Source organism: Crocuta crocuta, unplaced genomic scaffold, assembly GCF_008692635.1.
Source record: "Crocuta crocuta isolate KB4526 unplaced genomic scaffold, BGI_CrCroc_1.0 scaffold288, whole genome shotgun sequence".
In the NCBI taxonomy this organism is placed as follows: Eukaryota; Metazoa; Chordata; class Mammalia; order Carnivora; family Hyaenidae; genus Crocuta; species Crocuta crocuta.
The window spans coordinates 196,903-220,156 of NW_027532607.1; the positions used below are offsets into that span (position 1 = coordinate 196,903).

The 23,254-nt window shown below is 41.2% G+C and overlaps 1 protein-coding gene across 2 annotated transcripts in view; it reads right to left on the reverse strand.

Annotated features, from left to right (window-relative positions):
• NSF (N-ethylmaleimide sensitive factor, vesicle fusing ATPase) overlaps positions 1 to 23,254 on the reverse strand; it is a 344,592-nt gene that overhangs the window by 4,067 nt on the left and 317,271 nt on the right. For both annotated transcript variants that reach the window (XM_077780453.1, XM_077780452.1), the window contains exons 17-19: positions 22,810 to 22,889; positions 2,452 to 2,586; positions 1,258 to 1,371 (exon numbers count right to left, since the gene is read on the reverse strand). In XM_077780453.1, coding sequence (XP_077636579.1) covers positions 1,258 to 1,371; positions 2,452 to 2,586; positions 22,810 to 22,889 — 329 coding nt within the window. The remainder of the gene's footprint in view (positions 1 to 1,257; positions 1,372 to 2,451; positions 2,587 to 22,809; positions 22,890 to 23,254) is intronic.

Below are 23,254 nucleotides of genomic sequence, written 5' to 3' on the forward strand. Positions count from 1 at the left end.
CCTTGACAGATTTATCTTTTATTAGTTAAAGAGCTAATACATCTGTATACGCACCTTTCCCAGGAAGAATCCCGAGCAAAGTGATTAGTCTGTACCTTTAATTTGCCAGTCCCCATGGAAAATAAATAAATTTCAGTCGGGCTGAAAGTTCAATAGATTAAACTTTAGGTTTCTCAAAGCGACAATTTTGTTTTCAAATAAATGTGCCAGCAAAGATTAAAAAGAATTCACTTCATGTTCTCAATGTGTTATTGGTCCAAGAGCCGATTTCAGGTGTAGTCCTCAAACTTGGACTTCACCTCCGCCACCCAGCGCTCACACGGAGCGAGTGACCGGACTGGGTACAGCACGTCGTGCTAACAGCACAGCTGGTGTGTCCTAACCGCCTGGAATGGATACATTGGATTACAGTTTAATGAGTGCCCTACTGTGTGTCTGGCTCTGTTCTAGGCACTGTGGACTCAAATAATGAGGGATTGCCAAGGTCCCTGAACTCACAGAGCCTGTAGATATACATTTGTTATCTAACCAGTGTGGCAGATAAGGACAGAAGACACAGGATGGGTACATGCAGGGGTGGAGTTCCCAAAACAGGAAAGGTAGGTTGCCAGTAGATGTGAGGAAGTCTCAGAGAAATTTCATCTGTCTTTGCCCAGGTACTAGCCTAGGGCTCAGTTTTCCATGTGATCCTGCATGCTTCAGCCCTATAGGAGTCTGCATGAGATTTCTAGGAGCCCACCAGGGGGAAATACACAGAGCCTAAGTCGACTCTGTGCAATTCAATTAATTTGTCCTTTAAAACAGTCTCCCAGGCCCCTTTTGGTGTAAAGTACAGTAGCTTCTGGACCTCTGATGACCAACATCATCTTCCTTCCATCCCTAATTGGCTGTGTGATCTTGCATGATTCTTGACCACCTGTGGGATACTCAGTACCCTCATCTCTAAAATGGGGGGGTGGGGAGGAACAGGAAAGCAACTGTTCTTCAAAGCCCTTTCTAGTTCTAAGATCTAATGACACTTCCAGTGAAAATTGAAAGTAACCTTATAATTTTTTCTTCTATTTCTGGATTTTAAGAATAAAGAAAAGTCCCAATAAGTTATTGCTGGTCTCAGAAGCAGGCTGCTAATAGCAACTTGGGTTCAGAAATAAGAGAATTAGAACAAACTATTTAAAACCTTAGCAAAGGAAAAATACAACCTACTGGCATATCATGAAGCTGCTGTGTCTTCATCATACGGAGAATGAAGCATCTTACCTGTAGCGACATCTCGATCAACATTAGTAACTTCTTGATTCCTATCCAAACCTTCTTCCCTTTGACTTGCTGTGAAATTGTGGTACGTTCCTTATCTTTGAAGTTGCCTAAAAGCTACAAAAACAATAAAAATAAAGAGAGCGCTTTGATAGTAAGTTAATTATAACAACATTAGTTAATGGTCACATTTATCCCTAAAAGAACAGTGGTAAGAACTACCTGACTGGTTCAAGTTGACAGGATTTTCTCATATTTTAAACTCCAACCTGACCTTCCTAAACCCATCAGGTACAATTATGAAAGTGAAAGCTGGTATCCTAAATCCTGTTTTCCTATAAACCTCCATTAATTTAGAGACGTATTTCCTGGCTGTGGGGGGAAAAAAGCTCCAACCCATGATAAATATCAGTTATAATTGTTAATGTGTGTCAAAGCAGAGACTAAATTTAATTCTTACCCAACCTCAGCACAAGAGCTTCTCACACAGGTAACCTGGAGACATTTATCATATAGATAATTTCTATTTTGCTGGGAGTATGCCCCAACCGCCTGGGTCTTGAGGATTTCAAGAAGGTTTTACCACTGCTGAACAAATCACTAGGTAACATTTTTTTTTTCCCCACAGATCTCATCAGGTCATTTATGTACATTGATATTAATCAAAAGTTTTAATGAAGAGTATAGTTTAAAAAATTAAACTTTGTCATCCTAAAAAAATTTAAGAAAACCTTTCCGTATTATGCACTTAGTAAAACAGTTCCTTTTACTTCTGCAGCTTTTTTGAAGTCTCTAATATTTTAATCATGTTCTAATTTATGACATGCAGGTAAATGGGCAGAAAGTTGTTGCAAGTGACCGAGTTTTCTGCATGCTGATTACCCCACCGTCCCCTTTCCCCACTCCGAGTTTCTGACTCAGGTACCACATGCACCACTCACTGGTGGTGGGCACAGAGTAATTCATCCTGGCAGGCTGGGTGCCGCTAACACCAAGGAATGAGATTCCTTCACTTTCACTGACATTCATCTCTTCCTCAAATTCCTGAAACTACTCTAAGTATATCCCAGGTGCCCTGTTCCAGGTCAGCACAGGAATGAGGCACTGGGGGCAAGGTCCGCAGTAGACCCTTAGCGGTACACCCTTAGCCCCGACTCCGGTCTTACGGAAGGTTTGCAACCCATTGACTTGTTTCACCTCCAGAGCCTCCAACAGCTGCTCGCCCGTGGCAATGTTGGGCACGTGGATGGTGGTGCTGAAAGCGTTCAGCATTTCCATCTCCTGAAGGACATCTTTGCGGCTAGTGGTCCCAATGATAAGAAGCTTGCGGCCCTGATCATAGGGAGAAAACGTGTTAAAACGCATAGGAGAAAACTGGTTAGGAAACCAGAGTAAGCCTGAACAGTATCCATTTATTAAATTGTGGAAATGTAACTTATTACATGTTATATGATTATATTTGATTATATAAATGTGATGGGCAGCTAAGCCATGTAATATACTATTACATTTCCTTTCTTAGGAAACATTTTGTATTTATTAGAGTTAATAACTGCCATTGTCACCCTTAGCTTAGTTTACCAGGTACCCGGTGCCTATTACAAGTTCACCCCCAAACACACACAACCATGAATGTCCTTTCAGTACATTCTAACAGGTCAGAGAGTTTTAAAGGTTGTTTATTTAAGACCTCCCCCTCCTAGAGTCCTCTGTCCTCAAAGTTCAGTCTGAGCTCATAGCTCTCTAGGCCTGTTGCACAGCTCTAGTTCTAGAACCTTCCTCTCTCCTGTTATATCCCCTATATCCCAGTCTTCCCTTTTACTTCATCTATTTCTTCTTTTCCATCTACTTCAATAATTACCCGAGAAAGGATGCATAGGAGGTGAAAATGTAAAGACTTCAAATGCCTGGAAATGTTTTTATTCCACCGTTAATACTGTCCACTCTATACTTGACAGTTTGGCTAGGTAGAAAGAACAAGCCTAAAAATAGTTTTCCCTCCAGAATTCCGAAGGCATTACTCTATTGTCTTTTCATTTTCAGTGTTGCTGGCTAGGAGACTGATGCCACTCTGGTTTTCTGATTCTTTTTTTTTACTTTTTAAAAAAAACTTTTAAAGGATCTTTTTCTTGGGGCGCCTGGGTGGCTTAGTCGGTTAAGCGTCCGACTTTCGCTTGGGTCATGATCTTGCGGTTCGTGGGTTCGAGCCCTGCGTCGGGCTCTGTGCTGACTGCCAGCTCAGAGCCTGGAGCCTGTTTCAGAGTCTGTGATTCCCTCTCTCTCTGACCCTCCCCTGCTCATGCTGTCTCTATCTCTCTCTTAGAAATAAATAAAACATTAAAAATTAAAAAAAAAGGATCTTTTTCTTATCTTTATATTCTATAATTGCAAAATTAAGCACTTTGAGATACGTCTTTCTTTACTCCATCTGCTAGTGCTAGATGGGTCCTTTCTAAACTGGAAACCTCTAATCATTCTGTTTTAGGAAATATCCTGGATTATTTCTTTTCATTCACTTTCTGTGTTTTTCTGTTTTTGTTTTTTTGCCTCCCCGCCCCGTGGAATCTCCATTAGTTGCATACTGGTCTACTAAAACTAAATCTATTTTTCCTGCTCCTGGTTTTTATTTCTTTCTCTTTCTAATGCTTTTTGGGTTAGTATCAACTTTATCTTCCAAATTTATATTACGTTCTTTGTATATTTTCATTTCTAAGCGCTCTTGTTTCTTGAATGCCTCTTTTTTTTTTTTATTACATCCTATTGTATTTAATGGCTATGATGCTTTAGTTTAAGTCTGTGTGAATACTATAGATTTTATAATGTTTTTTTCTGTTCTCTGCTTTGTCCCTGTCTCCCTGGAGTTCCTTTTTTCCTATTCATTCACTGGAGGTTTTCCTTAAGTATCTTGGTGGCTGTTGGATGACCATTCAGATTTAAGAATTAAGCTAATGACTGGAAGCTCTGAGTCTGATGGCTTCAGTACAGGATGATCAGATGAGACTTGGCTGAAAACTGGGAGTCCTTCAAAGGTCAAGAGGTGTTCCTCCTTCTTGAGGGGCATAAAGGCTAGTTTCCAGCATCCTGGGAGTCGATGGGGGAAGGGGTTGTGGGCATCTCATCATTCAATATGCAGACTCCCACTTATTCTTATTTACAGTATGGCATCTCTTGAGATCAGTGTCTCACTTACTGTTCATATAATCCTGACAATTAAGTACTCATATTATCTCTACTGATGAGACTATTGAATCTCAGTAATTTGTTCAAGGTCAAATAACCAATATATGATAGAGGCAGGAACCAGAATCCACACATTAAAAAAAAAAAAAAGTTTACTTGGAAAATGGAAGAGGAACACATTTTAAACTATGTCACTAGATGGATGGTACACAGTCACTCCACAGATAAGCCTTTAATACAATCATTAAACCTATTCATGGATCTAGAAACTCATGATGTTAAAATAAATGAGAAAATAAACTATTATGCAAAAATTAAAATAAATGCAGGAAACGATGTTAAGAAATTGAAGATCAGACATCAAAACAATTTCAATTTGGGTTTTGTAAACATTACACCACTACTATCAATAAGGCACACCAACCATTCTCAGTTTTATTCATCATTTCTGTCCACCTACTATGCCAATAATGGAAAGTGAACCACAAGTATATCAAAGAAACATAGGCATAAACAAAGGCATATCAAAGAAACAAAGTTGAGCCCTTCTGGCACAATTAGTCATTGACGTATCAGACGACTGTGCAAAGACTATGGGGTAGAAGTACACTTGTGGGGCACTTGGGTGGCTCAGTCAGTTAAGTGGCTGACTCTTGATTTAGGCCCAGGTCAAGATCTCATGGTTTGAGATCGAGCCCCTTGTTGGGCTCTGTGCTGACAGCACGGGGTCTCCCTGGGATTCTCTCCCCCTCTTTCTGTCCCTCCCCTGCTTGTGCATGCACAGCACTTTCCCTCTCAAAAGAAATAAATGCACACTAAACAACAACAAAAAAAGCATACATACTGTGGAGTTTATAGAGTGAAGGATAATCATTCTTCTTCTTCAAGAAATCAACCAGCTAAAAACCAAACACATTCTAACAGAGCTTCATCAAGCTCCTAGATGAATCCGGAATAGATGCTGTGCATACGGATGGCTACAAAACAGAAAATGACGATCCACCGTGGACAGGTGGGAGGTACTGCGCACAGGATGTCGTGATAGAGGCAGGGAACATGTGGCACAGAAACACCTCCTGCTCTTTCTCTGGAACCGAGTCTTAAGGAATGAGCAGGTGGATTAGGAGGACGAAGGCTACTCCAAGCCAGAAGGACCAGACACACATACATCCGAAGGTGAAATAACAAACCTGGGGAGCTGCGGTCCTTACAAGCACAGAAAGACATACACGCTTCTGCTATCCCAGAAGAGTGGTGGTGCTCTAACGTTCAGCAGGAAATTCCATCTGTAAACTCAGGAAGGGATCTCTGAAGGTTAACAGATGCTAAAGGCCACACAGGCTGGTAGAGCTGCATTATAATGCAAGGTAACTGACTGTTCGCTCTTCTTTTCCTTAGGTTTTTAATGTTCTGTAGCCCATAATGCAAACTCCCTCATCTTGTCTTCTCTCAAGGGAGACAACGTTGGCCCTAGAAGAACGGCACCGAGGAAGAAGCTTCCTACTCCAGGAAGCTGGAGTTGCCGTCTTCCCAGTGAAAACTTCTCCATCGGTAACAACGACTGCGCTCCTCGGAGTGCTGAAAGACTGGGAAATGCAGAGCAACTTATAATGGAAACACTAATTTATGTTTTGCTTTACTTCTTGTTTAACAAGACTGCAAACACTGCAGAGAGGTCATGACCCAGGTGAGCTCAGGCCTTGACTTGTAAAGCATCATCTTTAAGAAAACACTGAAAATCATTACCAAATAATTAAATTGTGCTGGGCCATTTTGTCCATTAATTAGTGGTAATGCTCATGAGGAAGCTTTATCATGAAAAAAACCCTCTGAGTGTATTAATGTAATAAATCATATTGGAGAACACGGTGGATGAAAAGCTGCCAGCAGCATGTAATAAGAAAGTCAGCTTTAAAAATAAAAGTAGAGCTCAACCCAAGAAGGGAAATCCAACTGGTTAATGTGTGGCTCCTAGTCTTAAGTCTACAGCACTGGAAACATGCCCCTTGATGGAAAGAAAAAAAGAGAGAGTGATAACTTATTTGAAGGGAAAAAAAGTTGTTCCCAGCGTACTCTTTACTGAGATTTGCTAGTTCCTGATACAATAAAGAAACAGGCCTAAATAAAATGACTATCTGCCAATCGGATTATGATAAACATTGTTCCAAGGTTAAATAAGTATTAGTTAACTAATTCTTGGTACCATAAGAAGCAACTCAGGTGAAAACATTACCATGAAAAAGGCAGGGCTCAGTCAGGTGTTGATCCTTCAAAAAAACACTTCTTTACACGATGAAGAATGAACAAAGTACTAAGCAGTATCTAAGCCTTTTGCCACACAAAGGACTAACCAGATAATCCACACCCTTTCAGAGGTCCTGCCCATTGATTGGCCCCAATAAACTGATTTGTAACAAAAGTTCATGTGGAAGAAAGCTTTTTTTCTTAAATAAAAATGCCACCAATATAATACTGCAGTGAAATGGAAGGGCTGATTTTAACCTGTGAACAAAAGTAAAGTCAGTTATGCAGTAAAGAAAGGCCATTCTTTCCATATCATTCAATGCTGAGCAAGTGTAATACACCCTCGGTAGGAAGAATTAACTGTGAACAATTGGAAACCCTGAAATGGATTAAGAAGTGAGTTTAAAAGTGCAACTCAAAACTGCTGTGTGCTGGGGGCCTTAAACTTTATTTTCTGATTGTTAGAATCTGAGGTTTTTGTAACTGAGAGTGAAAATTTTCACAATAGTAAGAATTTATAAAGCCGGTAAGCCGAAACTTGTTGATCCGACCATTACCAAGAATTTATTCTGTTCAGGTATTGATGGAATTATGAGATTTGGCTTGTGCCTTCCAAATGACTATAATTTAGCTGGGAAGGGCAAACAGACACTCAGGGACCAGTAGCAAGGAACACATCAGCAAACACAAACTAATAATGGCCATGGGGGCAGAGCATAAGGAGACCGTTTTATTGGAGAAGGTTTCCCTAGGAAGACCCCTGCAGTACTGTAGGGACACTGACAGAGAGGAGGCCCTGGAGAAGGGACGGGTCTCTAATACTATTAAACCCTCTGTGGGTGGTGGAGGCAGCTGAGCACTAAGTCTTTGCAGAGAGGTGAGTGGGCGGCCACTACAAGGAAGACTTGGAATGCTAAGCTAAGGAAGGAAATTGAGTATAACAAGCAACAGGAAACCACAGAAGGTTCCTGAGGAGGCAGAAAGGCCGATGGAGAGAGAGAGGATCTTGGCAGCTGGAGGCAGCACGGTCCAGGGGCCCGCAGGAAGCTGCACATGAGCGGTGCGCCGCCACCACGAGTCAGCGTGCCCAGGAAGGACTGGCGCTGTCCCACCAACACCTCACACACGCCGTCCTTTTGAAGGCAAGCCTTGAGCTGGCAGAATGCAAGGGAGGAGAGGCAAGACCCCTCACGGCCAGGTGGCTTGGTGTAGCAGTAGCAGAAGGGCAGGCTCCATCATTCATAATCGTGTGATTTGGGGTAGGTTATTTGACTTGTGAGTACCCGTCTCCTTCCCAACCATACAAGTGGGATACAAATCCTGTCTATACCTGCTGTGAAGAATGCCTGGGGATGCGGGGTCTTGGCCATTGCTGTTGGAGGAAGCCAGAATGAAAGGAGATGCAAGTTTGAGTGCATGGTCTTGACAGGAACATGAAAAAGCATCTTCTGCCTAAGATGTCAGGGCTCCATAGGGCTAGGTGAGGGTAAGGTCCCGTGGACGAGCAGTGGGGTGCCTGGAAATCCCTGTCTTCCCAACACAGGGCCCTGGCAGCAAACGGCGTGCAGAGAGTGCAATCTCGCAGAGGGCCAAGACTCACTCTTGGGGGAAGATGAGAGCTCCCATCTGCGTGACTAAGGTTCTGGTGAGGCCCGGATAAGGCCCGAACTAAAGATCAAACGCCCCCTTGAGTCGTGAAGTGGGTGAGAGTGAGTGGCCTCAGCAAGAGGCTTTGGAGGGAAAGGTCTGCTCAGGGCAGAGGTGTGAAGAAGCGTTTGTGGTAAGCCCTGCTTTAATCTACTCCTTACCTTAGCTTCATTCTTGGAAAGGGAATAATTTCACATATTTTTACTTAGTTTGTATTACCCAACATGGAGACCTTTAAAAAACATTCTACCTACCATAGTGCTTGTACAACTTTATCGCTGTATTTATTTGCAAGTCTGAATCTTGTTCCTAGCCTGTCAACTCCCGGGGAGTAGGAGTTTATTCATCTCTGTCCTTGCAGCAGTTAGCACAACATGCCTGGCACACAGAAGATACTCCTATGCTCCCCCCACCTAGAATGCTCTTCCCTTGTACATCCACGCGATTCTTTCCCTAACGTCAAGGCGTTGCTTGAAAGTCACCTCTTCCACTGGGCCCACACAAACCCCCATGCTCTGCCATTTAAAACCAGTCTCTCCTTCTTCCTCTCCCTTTAGCCTGCTCTCTCTTCCACTGTATGGATTTTATTTTATTTTATTTTTTTAATTTTTTTTTTAAATTTTTTTACAAAATTTATTTCTAGGAGAGAGAGAGCGTGAGCAGGGGAGGGTCAGAGAGAGAGGGAGTCACAGACTGAAACAGGCTCCAGGCTCTGAGCTGGCAGTCAGCACAGAGCCCGACGCGGGGCCCGAACCCACGAACCGCGAGATCATGACCTAAGCGAAAGTCGGACGCTTAACCGACTAAGCCACCCAGGCGCCCCCCACTGTATGCATTTTAACACACTATACATTTTACTCATTTACTACTCTCTTTACTTGTTTGTTGTATTTACTGCGGGTCTTCCTTCGGGAGAATAGGATTTTTGTCTGCTCGGGCTTATGGATACATCCAGGGCTAGCATAGTGCCTTGTACATACTGGGAAGTTAATAAATTTGTGTTGAATGAATGGTGATCTGACTGTAGGCATCAAGGGCAGCAGATCACTCCTTCCTTGTTACATTCTCTCTTCTGGCCCTCGAGAAATGCACATTACGCAAGTGTTCAACAAGAAAATAACTATCTACCATTTCAGAGTCTATACCTTGGAGCCCCAAGTGGTGAATGCGAGGGCAAGTTTTCAAGAAAATGATCCAGAACGAACGGCACGTATGCCTCATTTACAATGTAAGTAGGTGCCATAAGGTTCTCGTCTCTTTCTTTTAATCAAGTGATCGATGACTAGTTAAGCCATTGATTGGAAAATACAGAGTTCTCTAACAGGGTAAAGATGAGATTTATTAGAGGCCATTAATTTAAGCTAGTGAATTAAGTATTATGAAGCATCTCCTACAACTCTTGGTTTCCCCCCAAAAGGGGGAAGATTGACTATCAATGAAAACAACCAGAGTCTGGACAGTAAAAGGAGAAGAATGGGGCCTCCTTGCATATCCTGCATGCATTTCTGATTTCTCATGCTCAGATGTCTGTAGCTTTTTCTTTCTTTTTTTTTTTTTTTGGTAGTTAAATGTTTAACTTGAATACCAAAGGAAGGATGTTTCAAATAAATCATGCTACAACGAGGCAGACAACTACACTTAAACTCTCCATTAGATTTTTACCCTGAAGCAAATTCTTAGTCTACTGTCTTTGTAACCATCCTCATGGTGCTGTAAGAGGGACAGAGGGCAATAAGGAGGGGAATTCATGATGCAGATCGGATATGAAATAAGAAACTTCACCCCAAATAATTTAAAATAATTACTATAGGCAAGAGCAGACCACTTTGTGATATTACAGAATATTTTAGTACCAATTTGTGAAAAAGACACTGAATCATCAGATTTTACACTTGGAGTTGCTCTTAAAGATTACCTAGTCCCCCCGCGGATATTTTGTAGATGAGAAAAGTGGGATGAGAAATGAAGTGACCTGTCTGAAGCTTTTATATCCAGGCAGGGAGCTGAAGCTAGTGTTCAGGTCTCTTTGATATTTCTATTATGCTTTGCTGTGCATTATTCTCATCTGTGTAATTTGTAACTCCTATCGGCAATGGCTGATCTCTTAATTATGAGTTAGGGAGATACAACACCTAGAAATTACAACCTCTGAGCTCTTGGGAGAAAAGTTTAAATTAAGAAAATAAAGTCGTACTGACCATGGCACAGTATTCTTAGTGCCAAAAGGAATAGTTTTGTAGACACTTTCTCTCATTAGAAACTGAACTAAGGGGCGCCTGGGTGGCTGGGTCAGTTAAGTGACCAGCTCTTGATTTTGGCTCACGTCATAATCTCCTGGTGGTGAGGCTGAGCCCTGCATTGGGCTCTGCACTGAGTGTGGAGCTTGGGATTCTCTGTCTTGCTTCCCTCTCTGCCCCTCCCCTTCCTGCACAGACACACTCTCTCAAAATAAAGAAGTTAAAAAAAGAAAAAGAAATTGAACTAAGGTGATCACTGATTAATTAGCAAATTCAAACTCCTCAGCCTTGCACCCACAGAAAATTTCCCTTCCTGTCTCGACTTTTAGTTGGATATGCCCTAAAATGACCTCAGTGCTCTAATCAGGTCAATTTTCTTCCTTCTCATTTTTTTTTAAGATTTCATTTTTTTGAAGTAACTTCTACACGCAATGTGGGGCTTGAACCCACAACTCTGAGATCAAGAGTTGCACACTCTACCAACCGAGCCAGCCAGGTGCCCCCTTCCTTTTCATTTAATTTCCATCTCTAATTTTCACCCTCAGTCTTCCTCTTTATTAAAATTCTTTCCAGCGTTTTCCGCCAGTTTGTAATGAACTCTTATGTCCAAGACATTTCAAAACTTGCTTTCTTGACACACTCCACTGTCACTTAACCGTACTCCCGGAGGCCCCAGCCTTTCAGAGCAGGGGCCGGTATGCCCAGTATCAACACCTCACTTCTCTGGAGGCCAATCTGCTAAGCAATTTCAGCTATCCAAGAAATAAGCAAAAATCCTCTAGCTTCTAGGACCAAAAGAAAACAATACAAAGTGAGGTTCAAGTGACTATGTGTCGCTAGTGCCACTTCATCCACTAGGCAAGTGGGCACAGCAGCCGGGGCCCATAAAACTTTTTTTTTTTTTTAATGTTTTATTTATTTCTAGGAGAGAGAGAGAGAGAGACAGCGTGAGCAGGAGAGGGTCAGAGAGAGAAGGAGTCACAGACTCTGAAACAGGCTCCAGGCTCTGAGCTGGCAGTCAGCACAGAGCCCGACGCGGGGCTCGAACCCACGAACCGTGAGATCATGACCTAAGCGAAAGTCGGACGCTTAACCGACTAACCCACCCAGGCGCCCCCAGGGCCCATAAAACTTTGAAGGGCCCACAAAAATATTCAATTTTTTTTTTTTAATTAGAAGAAAACAAAGAACTTTCAGGTCAAAGAAAAAAAGTTTTTTTTTTTAGGATTTTATTTTTAAGTAATCTCTACATCCAACATGGGGCTGAAACTCACAACCCTGAACTCAAGAGTCTCATGCTCTACCAACTGAGCCAGCCAGGCACCCCAATAAAATGTTTTTAATACCAGCAGTTGGAAATAAAATTCTAAATTTTTTTAATGGAGGAAGGGGCCCAGGTATGCTCACAGGAGAGCTCCTTCAGCTCTTGCGGCCTGGTTACTCTTACTTTATAAAACAGCTCATGAGTTTTTGTGGCTGCCTTTTTTTAGTGCACAGCTGACCAGAAGCAGCAAATTAGGAAAGTGGGAACCATCAGAGGCAGGGCGCCTGACATAATTCAATGGGATTTAGAAACAGTGAACAGTAAAACCATCAAGAACAAGGAAAGGTACAAAAAAAATAAAATAAAACAAGGCAGACTGGACCTATTTAATGACTATGTGGGCAGAGTCTTGTACATCCCAACAGTTCTTGCTGTTACCCATGATATTACTGACTCATGTGATTATGATTTGTAATGATGATCCTCATTTTTAAACGTAGTGTTTATTATACTTTGCTTCAGACACCAAACATGCACGTAACAATTTTTTTTTTTCTTAAAAAAGGCTAAAGTGGGGTACCTGGGTGGCTTGGTTGGTTAAGCATCTAATTCTTGATTTTGGCTCAGGACGTGATCTCTCACTGACAGTGCGGAGCCTGCTTGGGATTCTCCCCCTCCCCTCTTAACCACCCTTGCTCGCATGCTCTTTCTCTCTCAAAATAAACTTTTTAAAAAAGGTGAAAGTATAATAACAATCGATATTTACAGAAGTCAAGCTTTAGTCATTTGGAAAAAAATTAAAGCTTTTGATTTCTTCTGAATTCCTCTTTCTCTCTCCAGTGAAACTGAAGATGGTATATGAAGCCTGAGATAAGTAACTGTACACAAAACATATCCTTAAATTTCCAAGTGTCAGTTAGTGTGTAAATAATAAAAATTTGCTAATTCTTGCATAGACACATCCTTCACTGTGTCTCCCCATCACTTCAGAGCTGGAATTCCTTAGCAAGGCATAGTGGTCCTGATAAATCTCCCTTCTATTCATCTTTCAAGACCAAGATCAAGAACTATTTGTGAAACATTTGCAGACTCTCTCAGGAAAATGGACTGTGCTTTCCTTTATATTCCACTGGAATCCATATAACTTATAGACATTAACTAGATACATCATGTGTACACATCGTTCTCCCTCACTGGATACGGGCAGGGACACCAGTTAGCCTCGGTTAGAAAAAGAGTAGCCCTCCTAGGGGGATGAACTAGGAAGAAGCATGCAGCAACCCCAGGCCCATCCCCCAAAGCCCCAGCACCTTGTATGAGTAACTCTTGGTGTTAAGGCTGCCAGAGGAAGCCCCGAGTATGCCCCAAACACCGCATGAGATATACTGAAAAATCATATGATATCGTTCGGAAATTCAAATTCACCTGGACGTCCTTTACTCTTCTCTACTAAATCCACCAACCCTACTCAGGGCAGATGCAGCCCCACACCAAGGTGGACGGCTTGGTGAGCACAATGTGGGCTGACTGTTAACCCTCGAGTGTCGCTCAACCTTGTACACAAAACTGCACGACTGAACGGTCCTGGATTATAAGCTCCTTGAGGGCAGGTACAGTGGCTCACTCATCCTTGTATTTCTACAGGGTGGAGCAAGTGTTTATTAAATGCACATCCTAGTGAAAGCATACATTCTGTAAAGTAATACTTCAGACCTTGCATGTCGAAAGAAATACTTTTGGATGGAAAAAAACCTTCCCATCTCCCTTCCATGGAACGTAATACAACTGTCACCATCTGTGTCTTAGTCAACCTCGGTCACAATGGCATTCCTGCATCATAAGCGCTGACTGGAAGCACAACACTGAGCGATATGCCAGGTGGGTGTCCGAGGTCAACTGTGAGAGCCATGAGGCACTGTCACACTTGTCCTCTCAGGGACACGGCGTCTTACACACCAGACCTTAAACCAGCCTTAAAAGAAAAAACAAGGTTAACAAAAAATTTACATGTAGACAAGCTTAGAGACAATGATACATTCATTAAGTGTTAAATGGCACATCAGTTGGAAAGATTGGAATTAAAGAGTTGTGACAGTTACATGCTGCTAGTTAAAAATGAAAATGAGAATACATGTTAAGTTTTTCTTTTTTCCTGATTATAAAGTAATAAATGCGTAGTGTCAAACTTTTATAATACGGGAAATAAAGCAGAAAAATTTCACCTAAAATCCTATCATCTAAGATAGAGTGGGTGCCTTTAAGATGGAAAAATAACAGAACTTCCTTTATTTTTATTTTTGATTACATTGTTTTAAAAATTACCCTTTTGGTGTATGTTTTAAAATGAACATCATCTTACAGAATAAGAGATGTATTAAAATATTGGAAGGATGAACTCAAATGCTATTTTGGCGGGTAGGGGTATGCGTTCAGAAAGTTGAGGGGCCGCTGATACAAAGGCGATCACAATAACAATTCCGGCAGCCCGCCCCCAGTCCTTTCTCCTTTATGACTGAAATCACACTTGGAGAGTACTTGAGGATCAAGTAAAAGGTGATTTGATAGTTATGTAGGAAGTTTCTGACATAAGCCCAGTTAATATAGATAATGGGTCACTAGCTGGGTGGCCAGAGTTTTCCATTTGACTGCTGTCACTTGGTGTTTCTCCCTGTCCTCCCTTCCCATTATTGCTCCTCTTATTCTGGAAACTGGCTCCCTTCTTCCCCTCGCTCCAGGGCTGGCTAAGTAGGGAGGGGCTACAGGAGCAAGATGGCGGGCAGCGAGGGGCCAAGAAAGCTGCTAAGCTCTTTCTTGCCGGCATTTCCAGGGATGGTTTCTTCGGCAGCAGCCACATGGAGTTGAGCTCCTTTGATAAGGGTTGGTTGCTTTGTTGGTTTTATGTATTTTTTGTATGAGGAAAGACAGGGTCAGAGTTTTCTTTGAGGTGAATAATAAACTAAGAGTTGAGTTGTGCTTTTGCAGTTTACAGAGAATGACAATAAACATTTACCTTATTTCATTCTCACATTCTCATCTTCAGTATTATTATTGCTCCAATTCTAGAAAAGTGAAAATTGAGGCTCAGAAGTGACTGGGTTCTAATTCATGTTTTTGAATTCTAACTCCTGTGCCCTTATTTACACTGCCAATGCCAGGTGTGTGTGTAGTTAAGACCCACCACCTTCAAAATACCCATTCAGTAAATATTGCCATCCACATAGCCTAACTAGGTTAATGAACGGAAGGAAGGAAGGGAGGAAGGGAGGAAGGAAGGGAGGGAGGGGAAGAAAGCGAAGGCGGGTTGTCTGGGGCCTTTCCTGTGGGAGCACTCTCTCCATTCCCCAGTGTGAGATGTACGGAGCGCTGTCAAGATGAAGTGGTTATAGACCAAGGAGTGATTTAAAAAGGTCAAGACCTCGTTCCATCTACATCTCCATAACTATCAGGAATATTGATGGATTGTTCTGGACCTTTTGTAAGGTTCCTCTTAGTGGCTCTTCTCACCCAATAGTTGCTATGCCAGGCAGTAGAAAGCCCTAGGAAATCCCAAAAGACCTGTGTGCTTGTTTTAGCGACAAGAAGGTAGGAGAGACTCTATGAAACATTGTTCTGTTCCACCCTGAGTTGGGAGAAAAGGGAGCTTTAGTCACAAGCAACAGGAGGCTGCAGGGAAAGAGCCAGTATGTGCGCCAGTCCTTGGAGGCTGAGGATAATGTAATAGGAAGTGTCTGCCGGGACCTCACAATGGCCAGAAGCCATAGTCCTCAGTCCACTCCTTTCCATTGAGCCCTGGCATTCTTGTCTCTATTTCATTCTTCCTTTTATAACAGGGATCTCTAATTCTCAGACCAGAGCACTCAGGAAGCTTCTAAACTCCAGCAAATGGGAGATAGGGAAGCAGGGTGTACTTGTTTTTTACCCAGTATTGCACATGAGGCAAGCTGTGCCTGGACACTCCCAAGCTGAAACTCTGAACTCACCCTCCATGAAAATCTGCTACAGAGAACAGCTGCATTCTTTAGTTTTCCTGTCTTACAAGCTAAAAAGATTCCGTGGACTATCTAAAGGCACCTCTATTCTTAAAACAAAACAAAACAAGACCAAAAAAAAAAACCCCGGAAGATCTATTTCTACTTCCATACAACAGTCTTAATACTAGACACTCTTAAGAACTTTGAAACAACAAAACAGGAACAAATAGTATCTGAGATGTCAACCCCTGAGCCCCAACTAGTGGGCATATTCAAAACAGACATCCATTCTCTTTTTGAAGATATTAGGATAAGACTCTGTAAGTCAATTCTTTATAAATGGCATGCTCTGCAGCCAACAATACATTCCTACTTTTCAGTAACTCTATACTTTTTATAATAAAGCATTAATACCTTCTATCTGTGCAGTCCACAGGTTTACAGAGGACATCACTAGACATTATACTATATATTAGCTGGCCCTCCCTAAAAAGCAGGGAGAATTACCTCCATTTTACAGATAAAGAAATAAACAAAGATATTAAGGGACTAGTTCAAAGTTGCCTGAGCTAAGACTCAAACTTAGGTTTTCTGACTCCAATACAAAGAGGAAGTTCTGCAGAGGGGATCGACGTAACAAGATTCATGGCACCGTGGAATACTATAGTACTAAAATCAACACTTTCCTAACACCGATATCATGTCACTATACTATATTTAAGGCAACGGGGCTAGACGTGAAGACATTCTGGCAGTGAGAGGCTATTGTCTCAGCACCATTAGCTGATGACTTAACTTGAGATATTTAATTTAGTTGAAAATGCCATATATATAATTCTTATAATTTTTGTATTCATTAATACCTATCATAGGTGTGCTCTACCAAAAACCAAAGCAAAACAAAATCCCTATTTTGAAAAACATGCTTTTTAATGTGTCTGTTTTAGTTTATTTATTACATTGATCTGACTTATTTTTAAGTAGATTCCACACCCAATGTGGGGCTGAACCCATGACCCTGAGATCAAGACTCGAATGCTCTAGGGACTGAGCCAGCCAGGCGCCCCTGAAAACATGTTTTTTTTCAGCAGGTATCTGTAATGATGCTTTATAAAATTACCAAATGTCTTTCACTATTATTTATGTATTTAAAATCAGGCTACATATATATGTGCTATATGTATCTTTGATTTACATAGAACCTTGTGAGACAAGCTACTATATTAAGCAAAGAATAGACAATTTTATAAAATATAGTAACCATCTAATATCACTGACTTAATAAATGGAAAAACTGGGCCACTAAATTGTCCACCATCATCCAGCTTTTCTTCAACGAAGAAGTCCAAAGCACAAGTTACCATGTCGGTGATTACAATTAATGTGTCTGGCAAAATGACTACACCTCTTTCCTAAAGTGGTTATACATCTTATTGAGTCATATTGTAGTCATTAGCCAGAGTTAATTTTGAACAGATAGATGGGGAGATACTCATGTTTAGGCCTGCACAATTTGGAGTCTCTTCCATTATCTGCTTATTTCGCTGAAGAAACCCAAAGCCTGAAGAGTTGCTTAATGTTACCAAGACTCCCTTATAACATCTCTGAAGTAAGACTACACTCAGATGCCGTGTAAGGATTACACGAAAAGCAATCGTGTCTAGAGACCGGTGATGTCAAAATGAAATCCCTGGAACACACAAATATGCCTGCTCGGATTCCCACCAGCAGCTCTCCACAGTTTCTTACTGGTTTACACGTGATGCCTATCCCGGCTCTAAATCCTCCTTCCTTCTTATTAGGTAATATCCCCAGGTGCCAGAGTAGTGAGGCAGTTATTTTTTCCCTTCAACAACTTTATATTTTAACTAAAAGTCTAATAACAACCATTAGGTCTGAATTTTCCTTCGATGATATTGCTATGAATTTGAAGTGATCTTCCTTTATAGGAGTTCAGTTTCCAAAGAGTTTTCCACCGAACTGGTATGCTGCAAATGGGCTATAGGTGGACCAAGATACCAATTCTGGTCAGCCCTGGGGAAGGCTGGGTGCCCCCTGGGTGGCTGCGCCTCTGGCCAGCCGAGGGTGGCTGCATCCGCTGACCCATGTGCCACCACAGATGCTGCCGTATTTCTCTAGGCTGTTGCACAGAAAAGGTCGGGAAGCACTGGAACTCGAGAAGGAATGGTTCTCCGTAAATTACTAGGCCATTCTGGCAGCCACAGATGCCGTCTTCCAAACCGATTCTCCCAAAGCGTCAAGTAAACTGAGCATTGAGGCGGTCAGGTTAATGGGCTTAACTACTCCCGCACTTGAGGAAACTGGGAAGTCCTGTCATTTTACGGCTGGAGGAGTTCCTCTGCAGGCACTTTATTTTGTCTCCCGAAAAGAAAAAAAGGTGCCAGAAGAGATCTGTGAGGGAAATAATAGAGCCGTCGGTGCTGCAGGCTGCGGGAAGATCTACCTGGCCTCGCGGCTTTCCGACTGCTTCTTCCTCGACATTAAGACTCAGGCTTTTCATCCCCCTGATCTTGAAAAGCACATTCCCCTCCACTTCCATAAATCCGCCGGACCTGAAAAGAGCCCCAGTGTCACTGAGTAAAAGAGCCGGCTTTAGGAATCTCACTGGAAGGAGGGGTGTCTTCGAGCCTCTCACTGCTAAGCCGGACATTTCCTAACACTGGACAAATTGTACATCCAGCTCGGGGAGGGTGAACTGCAGTGGTCTTTTACCCTCCGAGCCAATTGTTAGCTTTTCACAGGAATCAGCAGGGAAGCACATGCGAGGCCTCTGTGCTGCGGGGAGCGCGCCCATGCCTGGTGTGACTCTGCATGTAGATGAAGCCGGCCCGGGCTTTCTGAGCCGCGGCCCCGGAGTTCTCAGAGCCGCGCTTTTCTCCGGCGTGGCTCCCTGCTGGGACAGCCCTTTTCAGCCTTCTACCCCCCCTCGATCTCTTCTCCTGCACAACACAGGGAAACTTGATTGAAATAAAGACCTAGGGAACATGTTTTATTTTCTCCTGTTCAATCCATTTTAGAAAAGCTTTTAATTGGTTTTAAAAAGATGCTAAACAAAATGTGATGATGTTTTTCAGTCTTCGTGAGCCACAGATACCACTTTTTTATACTTTCAAAGGGCTAATAAATCAATCATGAAATTAACTCTCCAGCTAAATTTAAAGCGAACCCACTGAATACCGGGTTCATTAAAAATCTATGCATTTTCCTAGAAAAATTTAAAATTCAAAGAAAATTATCCTAGTAACTGAAATCTGACTTGAATTTTTAGTCCTGCACTGAAAATCCAAGACCAAAGCAATCACAAAGGGGAAAAAAGAAGGCTTGTGAACCAGTTTTAATAAGCCAATTTACAACGAGGAGGGGTGTGGGGGAGGGGAGGAGGAGAAAAGAGACTATCCTGATACATAACAACATAGTGCCCCCGAAGCGATTCTTTTATTTGAGCATGTGCACACATGCACACATAATTTTTCTACGTGAGAGCTGGAATCACAACGAATGCGATATTAAGAATTCGGTGGCTGATATGATTACTATATTGTATACATGTAAAGTTCCTCTTTTTAAAGAAAAAAGCCTTTGACTTTTCTGTTTTGATAGTGATACAAGTAAGTTTTCTACCACCCTACACCCTCCGCAGCTCTGCAATTCTTAGATTCATGCACTTTTAATATTTATTTGAAAACATCTGAAAAACCTATGTGGGTAACGGTCCGGTGAAGTGAATGCTTCCACTTTAGAAAGACAAATCTTCTCGACGCCAGATCAGCCTGAAATTTTCCCCTTATTCTCCTGAGAGACTAGAAACTGATTTAAAAAGCAAGGTGGTACAGAGAAAGTATATTTTCATTTTGTCAAATATATGCCAACTAGACATACTGGAAACATGAACTTCTGCCGCTGGCTCACTTGTGCAGCAGGCCATCATTTAGCAGTGCAGGTTAGTCACCCAATTCCGATTCGTGACGGGTTGGTACTCCTTAGGAGAATCCCTGCCATCTCCAATCACGAAGGCAGCCAGATCTATCTTTGACTTCGTGCACATTCCTATCCCTCTCTTTTCTAGTCCTTAGAGACATGTGTTCTACATCCCTTTTTGATGATCCAGTCCCTGTTTTCAAGGCTTCTCCCAAGCTGGACCATGTACCTTGGATGCTCACTTCTTGCTTCTAGCTCCCCCATAACCCTCCTTTCATCAATTAAGTAGCTTCTGCAACCACTTTTTTTTAAGTGCCTGTTTTATTGAGATGTAAGTCACATAACACACAATTCACTGATGTAAAGGGTACAATTCAATGGTTTTTAGTTTTTTCGCAGATGTGTGTAGCCAACACCGTGATCAATTTTAGAACATGTGAAACACCTAAGAAACCCCGTACCCATTGGCAGTCACCTCGCATTCTCCCTCTCCACCCCATTCAGTCCTAGGCAACTGTGAGTCTACTTTCTGAGTCTATAGATTAGCCAATTCTGCACATTTCATACAGATGGAGTCAAACAATATGTGGTCTTTTGTGACTGGTCTCTTTAGGTGAGCATGTTTCCAAGGTTCATCCATGGCATAGCATGTGTCAGGACGTCATTCCTTTTTACTGCTGAATGATATTCCACGGTATGCATGTACCATATACCACATTTTAGTTGTGAACATCTAGGTTGTGTCCACTTTTCGGCTATTATGAATAATGTTGCTATGAGCAAATCTACAAGCTTTTGTGTGGACATATAATTTCATTTCTTTGGGGTATGTATCTAAATTGTTGGGTTTTATGGTAACTTTATCTCTAACCTTTGGAGGAATTGCTAGACCTAAAGGCTGCACAATTTTTATACTCCTCTCAGCAGTGTGTAAGGGTTCCAATTTCTCCAAATGCACAGCTACACTTGTTATCTGACTTTGTGGATGTAGCCATCCTGGTAGGTATGAGGCGGTATCTCACTGAGGCTTTGATTTGCTTTTCCCTGATGGCTAATGATGTTGAGTATCTTTTCGTGTGCTTACTGGTCATTTGAAATTTATTTATTTTTGAATGTTTTCATTTTAATCATACCTTGACAATAAATTACAGTACAAAGTACTTAAGCCCACCAAAATGAGGGTACACTCAAAAACTACCTTTAGAAGTTAAGTTATCTAGGGGCACAAGGGTAGCTCAGTCAGTTGAGCATACAACTCTTGATTTTGGCTTACGTCACGATCTCACAGTTCATGAGTTTGAGTCCTGCATTGGGCTCTGTGCTGACAGTGTGGAGTCTGCTTGGAATTCTCTCTCTCCCTATCTCTCTCCTTTGCTCTCTTTCTCTCTCTCAAAATAAATAAACTTTAAAAAAAGTTAAAAAGAAGTTATCTATATTTTTTGTTGAATAAGTTATTCATGAAGTACATCTGTATAAACCTATGCCAGATGTTTTAAGATTTAAAAACATTAGATAATGTTCCTTTCCTCAAGAATTTTACAATTATTTTTACAAAATGGAAAGTTCTTCCTAAGTCTTTAATCAAAGTGCTGTCTTTTTTTTTTTAATGTTCTATTTTATTTCTATTAGTATCTATTTTGGATTACAAACAAGAATTTGTATTCTCAACTAGGGGATGTCTCTCTGTTTAAATGAATGTATTTAACAGTGTAAAGGACAAGCAGTTTAAAAAATATCACTAAAAATTATTCTTCTTTCTCCTAAATGAGTTTAGCATAACTTCTTCTTAGCTAAAGTAAGATACAAATTTAAATGCCTAGAGAGTCTCTCAATCCAATAAATTTTAAAACACTATTTCCTAAGAAAGGATTCTTTTTGTAGATGATACATACAGGGATTTGGGGCTATATCCTTTGTCAGCAATTTTAGTTATATCTATTTATACACGTATTGAAGGAATCAGAGAAGGGAAAAATACACTCATTTCTCTAACTTTAGTATGAGCTAAAACTGCAATTACTGGGAATGATAGTTTATAGAAAAATGCTTTAAAAATCCTTACAGTGCATGCATGCAGTAAATTTTCAAGGTCATTGTACCTATGTTTCCTTTAACTATTATAGAAGTACAAAAAAAACCAAAAAATCTTAGAAAATCAAGACAAGTCCATCACTTTTAGTTCTAACACACACACACACACACACACACACACACACACACACTTAACTGTTAAAAAGCAGATTCACCAACTTAACATTAAATATTTTCCATATAGCTTAATTAAGATCTCTAACTTCAAATACCAGATTCCCATACAGATATTAAGGTGTTTTTCAACTTTCTGCTTAACCCCTTTGTATCTGCCTTTGTCTGACATTTCTTCAAGGTTACAGTATACAGAATCAGTCAAGAGAATTTGTGTCTTGTGTCATAGCCAAACATGCTCTGGCAGCCTCTACATGATTAACATATTTAACCAACCCTCATAGGTTACTCTTAAATGTGTTAAGCTATCAAAACCACCAGTCTCCAATAGCCGCATCAGTAAACATGCAACCACATGAACAAAGATCCTGGCTACCTCCCTGCTCAAAAGTGCCACATGACACAAGAGAAACAATTCAAGCTTACCTGTGAAAATTTTTAAAAAGAAAAGAAAAAGAAATATCTGCTTATAGGAAATAAGTTTTCCCAAATACAAATTCTTAGGAAAACCTAGGAAATGATAAATGGAACAAATGGGAACATGTATTTAATCCCTCCTATGTGAATATCATGGTCTTTCACGGGAGAGAGAGGCGGGTGGGGATGTGTAACGTGGTGAGGGATTTATAGAACAACAAGAACAGAACACTAATCGAAACGAGGATTTTGAGATCTTTGGAAAAGGGCGCTTCTCTGTTAAGAAAATCATTTACCTTAAAACAGAAGGCCAGACCTCACGACTTTGCAAAAGCCCCTCAACAGCAGAATTTTCTGTTTATGATCACTTGCTGATTTAGCATCTCCTTTGCACCATTACATGCGGTTTACTGGAAAAATTCCGTGAAAATGCCCCTTATATTATTTTTACCTGAGGAGGTGCCTTTTTCAGCAACACAAGAAGAGCCTGTAATACCAGATTAGAAAACCGGGGGCCAATGGGGACATAATCTGGAAGAGAAATATTGCTATGTTTTAGGGATTTAATACATATATGCACATATTCCAAACACTCAGATTTTTCTGCATCAAGAATAAACATAGTCCTAAGTAACTGTCATAGAACTAATGACAAATAGGGGGAAAAAAACCCTCCAATAACTTAAATGCTTAAAAACATTATATAAGAGCTCTCGTCTGTAAACTTTTTAAAAAGCTTCTAAAATATCCACTTTGAGTTCAGGCAGATATTTTTTTTATAATATTCAGAGACTTTTTTTTAAGGGAGAAGAAAAAAACCCCAGATATATTTACGAAGCATTTCTAGGAAATTACTGCAAACCACAGCAGTGCAGTAAGCTCACAGGCAACAAATC